This window comes from Agrilus planipennis, unplaced genomic scaffold (genome assembly GCF_000699045.2).
Source record: "Agrilus planipennis isolate EAB-ADULT unplaced genomic scaffold, Apla_2.0 scaffold108, whole genome shotgun sequence".
Taxonomy (NCBI): domain Eukaryota; kingdom Metazoa; phylum Arthropoda; class Insecta; order Coleoptera; family Buprestidae; genus Agrilus; species Agrilus planipennis.
The window spans coordinates 969,923-977,986 of NW_020439204.1; the positions used below are offsets into that span (position 1 = coordinate 969,923).

General features: G+C 29.2%; 2 protein-coding genes across 2 annotated transcripts; one reads left to right on the forward strand and one right to left on the reverse strand.

Moving 5' to 3' along the window:
* Window positions 1-26: 26 nt before the first annotated feature.
* Window positions 27-4,644, forward strand: LOC108736610 (zinc finger protein 768). The gene is made up of 7 exons (XM_018469093.1): window positions 27-113; window positions 1,046-1,187; window positions 1,252-1,364; window positions 1,420-1,900; window positions 2,644-3,033; window positions 3,435-3,638; window positions 3,862-4,644. Exons 3-7 carry the CDS (start codon window positions 1,254-1,256, stop codon window positions 4,173-4,175), a joined length of 1,500 nt encoding a protein of 499 aa, XP_018324595.1. The 5' UTR covers window positions 27-113; window positions 1,046-1,187; window positions 1,252-1,253; the 3' UTR covers window positions 4,176-4,644.
* A 270-nt stretch (window positions 4,645-4,914) lies between these two features.
* LOC108736580 lies at window positions 4,915-6,748 on the reverse strand. Its single transcript, XM_018469047.1, has one exon. The coding sequence runs from the start codon at window positions 6,507-6,509 to the stop codon at window positions 5,457-5,459; it is 1,053 nt and encodes a 350-aa protein (XP_018324549.1). The 5' UTR covers window positions 6,510-6,748; the 3' UTR covers window positions 4,915-5,456.
* Window positions 6,749-8,064: the final 1,316 nt, after the last annotated feature.

Here is an 8,064-nt window from a genome sequence, read left to right on the forward strand (position 1 = left end):
CAGCTTTTGAATTCAAATTTTTAATGTTTCAACTGATGCGCTCTTTAACAGTTTCTATATTTAACTTAAACAAAGAAATACTTTCCTGTGAATCATACATGCAGAAATCATATGTAAGTAGCATACTTCTTATTTTTATGATTTATATTAGAAACACTTCTTTAATATTAAAATCAGTATTGAGCAATATTCATTTGAAAGTAATTCGGAAAGTATTTGAGCATTCTCAATTATATCCTTTACTGAAATATTAGTCTTTATTTCGTTATTGTATATCTGCACTTTTACTTTGTAAATATTTTTGGAATATAGCAAGTACTTTATTCTTAAATGCAAATACAACGAAAATATTTGCGATAGAAAGTGCATCAGAAAAGTCCTGGAGTTTTATAATTGCATTCATGTTTTAAAGGTGTTAAATCATAAATAAGTTTTCTTTGAAAGTACGAATAAACTTTTAATATACGGCATGCAGAGACATACAAATTGTATTCATTTAGTTCAGTAATATATAACAATTGATTTAAGAAATGAAAACCGTTACGTATATGTGGGCGAAACATCACACCTTAACGTTCACAAAATTTTCAACGGTTTTAAGAAGTTGTTTTACCAAAATAAGTAAGTGACAAAGGAGTGAAGAATCTTGCAAGTTTTTAACCTTGAAATTATAAGTAAGTTTATTAAAAATAAAATGACGGTTAAACGGATTCAGAGCAATAAAAAAATTATACAAAAAATGGGATCTTAAATTATATACAAAATTAAGAAATTGTAACTTTCTGACTATAACTTTCAAAACCTTATGTCGTAATAACTAGATCCACAACTTTTATTTTCCTCACGAAGGAATAACTGATTTTATTAATTATTTTGAATATACTATAAGCAAAATTTAATGACAGTGATAGAAATCGGAAACATATCTGTATGGATTAAAAATCAACGTCCAAAGTGAAATTCGTTTTCTGTACCATTTCATTCTATTAACTGTAACTCGAATTTAATATTTGTTTCCCCCTATTTCATCAAATTTTGATTTAAGCTTCAGTTTCACACCACTGCCTGTTTCTGCGTCTTTCTATCGCTGATCGCTGGGTTCGAAGTTTGAATAGTTCAATGGAATTAATTTAATAAAGTTTATCTATGGAATAAATGAAGAAGAAGATAACTAGTTAGTTTATGAGGTTAGAATTAAAAATTGTAAATATTTAAATATTCTATATGTATTATTTCTTATATTCTTGATAGTAATGGAATTAGATTTTTCAAAAATATGCAGAATTTGTTTAAACGAAGGCGTTATGATGTCAATTTTCAAAGTTAATATATCGAAAAAGATGATGGCTTGTGCTTCTGTTCAGGTAAATTTTATGAAATAATTGGTCCTTCTAATGCAAAGTACATTGAAATTTACAGGTTTGGCAGAATGATGGTTTACCATCTCAAATATGCAATAAATGTTCTGCAAAATTACATATATCCTTCCAATTTAAAAAGCAGTGTGAAAAATCGGATGCCAAATTACGACAGTATTTAACAAGTTTATCAAATGAAAAACAACAAAACCAAATAGTCAATCAAAATGAACTTGAATTTGAACAACAGATTCAAAATCAACAACTGCATCAACAGCCACAACCCCTTCAACAAGAGCAATCTCAAATTCAGCAAGTACCTGAACAAAATCAAGGTTGTGTTTATATAGAATGTGCCCCTCTAATTGAATTGCAACATGATGATAGATTTGAACTAAGCTACAATATACCACCACAAAATCATTTACCTATTAGTGGATATATTCAGGGGGTTAGTCAATTGCAGGTTTACAATGGTGCAACATATTCGCTTCCTATGCAGCAAATGCAACAACCTAATATTCTGCAGAATCAGATTGTAGGTTAGTGTAATGAGCAATTTTGTGATTCGGCGAGAAGAATTCATTTATAGTAATTTTAGATCCTCCTTACATAATTGAAGTTCATTTATCTAGAAAAAATATTTTTATATCAAGGTATAGGTAATCCATTACCATCTACTAAATTTATCCAAACTACCTATGGTGATGAGAACTAATAAGTTCGAAATCGCGATCCAAGTCTGGTAGTTTTGATAAATTACTGATTAAAAACTTAATCTTTAATGTTTTTATATTTATAAATTGATTATCACATAATATGTTAAGGTACTTGTATATGTCTGTTCTAGTTATGCATTTATTATTAATCTGTAGGTATTGTATAGTCTTTAATGAAATGTTTATAAATTTGAAACCATCCTAAACTTGCTTATGTAATTCATGAATGACCTACAGTGTCTTAGCTATACCTGAAAGTCGTACGTTTTATAAACGCCTAGACATCCTATAAAAAGAGTAGGTTGCTAATCATTTTATCGCACGGCAAGCTAGTAATAGTAAAATAACATCAAAATAACAAATGTTTGCTATTTGTTTATTCATTATAAAATATCTTAAGCTTTATGTAAGGACTAACTTTCCAGTCTGGTTATATGTACAAATAACAGTCAGTTTCAGTGTCAAACTTAATCAATTAGAAATTAAAATTAAATAGTGAAATATACAGCAACATTGACAAAGCAAACGTATTTTTAAATCAGAATTAATGTAAGATTTTCCTATAGGTCCTTCAATTCAAGTGCAACAAATTCCTCAGCCGCCTTTACCAGATCCTCCAGTAATTCAAGATCAGCAACAAGCAACAAATGGGCAACCAGAATTGAAAGACAAAACGAAAGAAATAAAATCTTTATCAAAGCCAAATGATAATAACAGACAATGTTTAACATGTGGGAAAATTTTTGCTACACCAACCAAATTAAGTCGTCATATGAAAACTCATTCTTCTGACATGCCGTACAAATGTAAAATATGTAATAAGGCATTTTCACACAGTGGAAATTTTAAAATTCATCTTAGAATGCATACTGATGAGAGACCATTTAAATGCACAGTTTGTAATAAGGGATGTCGACAAGCTCAAGACTTGGAGAAACATATGAGAACCCATACAGGTAATAAATAAAATTAATATGTTTGAATAACTTTTTTTTACTGATTTTTTCATAGCACTATTAAATAGACAAAATAATTTCAAAAGTCTTGCGATCTTTCAGTTAAAATTATATTACATTTCTTAATTAAAGCAATGCATTCTGTAATTACATAAGATTTTATCTTCTTATGTTCTGCACATATAATAGGAACTTAAGACTTTAGTTTTGAGTATGCATTTAAAAATATTTAAATTAGTTTAATGGTATCTAATAAGGAATATATAAGAAATGTAATTGTATGTGTTATAATTTGTCATTTTCAAACCGTCCAATTGTTTTTAAAAGATGCATTATTCATTTAATTTTTAATGTTGTATTTGTTAATTTGATAACAAATTCTGTATAATTTTTTTGTCTAGGTGAACGACCTCATAAGTGTACCATGTGTACAAAAGCTTTCTCTACAAGATCCAATTTGATAGCACACATTAGAACCCACACAGGAGAACGTCCGTATGTTTGCTGCGTTTGTCAGAAAGCGTTTTGTCAATCAAACGAACTTACAAAGCATATGAGAACACACACAGGAGAAAAGTCACATATTTGTGATATTTGTCATAAAGGTAAAATAAAGGGACCAAGAATTATCAGAATGTTAATTATTTACGTCTTAAGCTATATTTTCAGATTATTAAAAAAAAAAAAAATAATGTTAGGTACTTAGCAGACAAAAAAGATAACAATTATGAAAATTATTTGAGAACTTAAGATTTTATTTCACTTTATAAACACAATGTATGTGTAATCATGTGGTGGAGTATTATTAAATGTGTTTTTGGTTTACAGGTTTCAATGGTTCCAGTACCTTGATAGTTCACAAAAGGTCTCATACAGGCGAACGACCCTACATTTGTCAAATTTGCAAAAAAGGCTTCGTGCAGTCAAGTTGTTTAATAGTACATGTTAGGCGACATGCAGGTGCTAAGAAATTTGAATGTACTCATTGTAATAAACCGTTTGTAACGAACGCTGATCTTAAAGCTCACTTGCTAACTCATTCAGAAGAAGAAAAATCGTTTAATTGTAGTGTATGTGACAAAACATTTACGAAATCTAGAGACCTTCAAAAGCACTCTAAAACACATAGTACTTTTTCATAGCTTATTTAAATAAGCATTAAATACTCAGTAAACATTTGGTAGTGAATATTGGAAGCCCCCTTATAATGTGAATAGCATATTAATTATGAATATATACCGTGAACAAACTAAACTTTCGGTTATAGAAACTTTAAAAATTAATATATCACCGTTACGGTTGCGCCATTGCTATAAATCTCCGATATATTTATTTGGTGCTTCCCCTAGCTGAGATGTTTTATTTGTGTATTGACTGTTAATGGTCTGTATTCTGCAAATCTTGAATGGTTGAGTAGTTTTTGTAGATAGCCCAGTGGGTAGGAAAAAGTGACGTCGACATTACTGACCTGATATAAAGACTGTTTTTATTTGAATTATTATTTTCGTTAAGTACAAAAGAATTGCTTACGTTTTTTTCCTTTTTACCGTAGAATTATTCAACTATAATTCATTATGCTGGTATTTTATAATTAACAATAAACGTCTAATTGTGCTTTTTCCAAACTTATCGTTTTAAGAATTTTTGCTCATTTATGTAAATTTCATTGTTTCAAAGACTGATGAATATTGTAAATATAGTTGTATATCAAACTGTGTAATATATCATATAAAAAACAATTATTACGTTAAATGCAATGTGAAGTAAATATAAAACAATGATTAAGTAAAACTAAGTTAGTTTTATTTTGATTAGTGGAAACTTTTTTCGCGAAAAAAATATTATTTTGGTTCGTTAGATAAGAATACAAACAATCCCATTATTTTAATGTTTATTTCAGAAACAAAAGTATTCAAACAGTAAACATCAACAAAAGAAAATATCAGTACAAGAAAACTGTTTCTTAATATTACACATTACATATTTCAAATAAGTTAGAGAGCTACAAAAAAAAAGTCCATATTCAAAATAACCACAACCTTTCATTGTATAAGTACTACCTTGTGGTACAGTAGTTTGTAGAAGACTAATTACTTCGTATTTACATAGTCAGACAAAGAGTACTCACAATACTGGAATTGAGCTGATAAAGGTATATTTATTACTACAATATTAAGTAGCTTTATTCATGATAATGTACTCAAAAATATATTAAATTTATTCTACCAGTTCCACATGTTTCTCAAAATGAATACCTTAATAATAATGCTAATATTACTTCATAATCTAAAAAGACTTCTGTTTTAAAATAGTCAGATTATAAAATATTAGGTACATTAAAATATTCACAAGTTGACCAGAGGATTATTTAATACTAAAAATAACAACTTTTAATGAATCACGTTTTCAGCATAAGGTTTATATTAAATGTAATAACTTGTTTGATTTTGTAAGTTATGAGAATGCATTTGAACCAAGTGATGTGCTGTGAATGAAAGAATTTGGGAATCTAGCATTAGTGTAGGCTGACACATAATGGGCTCACTCATCCCTAGTTGTGGTGTACATAAGCTTACTTGACTTAGTTGTTGAATTTGTGGCTGAATTTCTAACTTAATACTGTCATTTGTACCATTAAATTGAATCAATGGATTTAATTGTACTTGATCTAAATTAAAAACAGGTAAATAATTTTGATTGAAACATGACGGCATATCTTCCAAATTCGGTAAAACTTGAGTACATATTGCAGGTATTGTGTTATCTGTACTTAATCTGTGGTTTTCTGGAAAAGCCTTTTCCTCAATATTTGATATTGTTGATGGTGCAACTACAGAAGAATTAGATTGCTGAGGAATATGTTCATTGTTTTTGGAACTTTCACCATTTACTTCTTTTGATGAAACATTCAGTCTTCTTTTGATAATCTCAGCTACTTTCTGAGATATATTATTGTTGGGTTGTACTGTTGGTTTAGGAACTTCAGCTAATGGTTCGCATGTATGCACAAAAAATGCAAACGGTCTGCTGGTGTCAACTTCATGAAGATGATTAAAATTAATTTTAACAACAACGTTTAAGCCCAATTTTATATGCCTATTTTTGCGCCTGGTTAGGGGATTGTCAGTTAAGACCTTTACATCCAGTGTACCTCTACATCTTCTAGCATCAAACAACAATTCTTTTTGAACTTCTTTTTCAACGTAAGTCCAACATTGATACTGCTTTCTAAATTTTATTTTAGGACCTGTATTTGAAACTTTTTTGACCCAAACGGTTTTTGTAACTTCGGAAAATAAATCTACCCATTCATCACATAAAGCATTAAAGTCGTCGCTATTTCTTTGGATTTGAGTTCGAAACCTTATCTCAAAATTTTTATTTTCTAACCATTTGATCGCTATTAAATCAAATTTACGATCAATTCGGCTCAAAACACCTTCAAAATCACTTTTCGCTTGTTCTTCACCTGCCATCTTTGTTTTTATTTGGGCAATTTTGAGGTTACCTTAGGCTCTTACGCATCCTTACATAAACTATTTGATAAGTGAAATTGAAATGATGGGGTACGTTCTTTGCTCACCGCAAATGATTTGTCACTAGTTTTTACTAATTCATTACTATCAAAGAAAATAAATGTTTTGGAGTATTTTTGTGTTAAATGTATTCAGGAAAACGTAAGTTGAAACTTGACAACATTGTACATGTTCTCAAGCCAAATTTTCTTCTTGCAGAAATAAGAGGCTGTTATACCAGGTGATCAAAAATAAAGGTATGCAGAGTGTTTACTGAATGTTAGTAAATGTAGATTATCGTTACCCAGGTTATACCACAAAAGGGGTTATTGTTCTGACTAACGTAATTTAACAGTTGAAAATAGTAATTAAGAAATTATAGTATTAATGTAATGCACGTTAGCGATACTTATGATACAAATGATTTTGTGATACATAGCCCATAAGAATTGTTTTACTAAAACTTCTTAAAAATAAGTCTTAGGAACATGAAATACTTAAATATTTTGGAAAGAAAATTAATAAAAGTGGCTTTATACACCCGTTTATTAGTTATAAGCATACAATTTTTCGGAAATATCTTTATACCAGATCATAATGCTGACGTTTTTTTGTATCCAAAAGAAAAGCTCCCATTTACTTTTTTGGACTCTTTAATTCAATTTATTTTTGGTGGATTTATAAGATGGGATGCTCAATATTTTATACACATAATTAAATATGGGTACTCATACGAAAATACGTTACCATTTTTTCCAGCGTTTCCGTTTATAGTTAAGTATTTTGTACTGCCAATATTTAATATGTTTCCTTATTTAAATCAGGATTCAGCTTGTATTTTGTCATGTTTGTTTGTAAATTGTGTCTTTTTCATAGCAGCCGCACTGCTTTTATTTAGATTGACTTCTCTCATTCTAGATGCAGACTTAGCATACAAATCAGCAGTATTATTTTGCATTAATCCTGCTACAGTATTTTTTGTAGCTCCCTACACTGAATGTCTTTTCAGTTTTTTTTCATTTTTTGCTATGCTAAAATATGCAAAATTAAAACAGCAACTTGACAGAAATAACGACATAAGAATTAAATTAAAACATGTTTTGTATTTATTTCCTATAGGACTAAGTACCTTAACAAGGTCCAACGGCATTCTTAATGTGGGTTTTGTTTTGTACTTCTTCCTTTTTGCTAGTAGTAGATTATTTTTTAATAACTTTAAAAAGCATTTTCTGATTGTACTTTATCTTATGCGGTACATTTTTTGGTGTCTGATTGGAGTCGTTATAAGTATGGGGCCTTTTGTTTGTCTTCAAATATATCATTACAGTCTTTTCTGCAAAGATTTCGACATAAGTTTGCCTCAGTTTTTAGTAGAATTTGCTGAGAAGAATAATTATTGTTTACCGGGAAAATTTTCATTGTACAATCAAACATGGTGTTTAAAAAGGATACCGTTGGCTTATTCTTATGTGCAAGAACATTATTGGAATGTAGGGTTCCTTAATTATTACGAACT

Excerpts from the sequence above, each read along its gene's own strand:
- LOC108736610 (XM_018469093.1), top strand. The coding sequence starts at position 1,254 with ATGGAATTAGATTTTTCAAAAATATGCAGAATTTGTTTAAACGAAGGC. Across the intron at positions 1,365-1,419 it reads TGGCTTGTGCTTCTGTTCAG|GTTTGGCAGAATGATGGTTT; the intron begins GTAAATTTTATG and ends TGAAATTTACAG. Across the intron at positions 3,639-3,861 it reads TTGTGATATTTGTCATAAAG|GTTTCAATGGTTCCAGTACC; the intron begins GTAAAATAAAGG and ends TTTGGTTTACAG.
- LOC108736580 (XM_018469047.1), bottom strand. The coding sequence starts at position 6,509 with ATGGCAGGTGAAGAACAAGCGAAAAGTGATTTTGAAGGTGTTTTGAGC.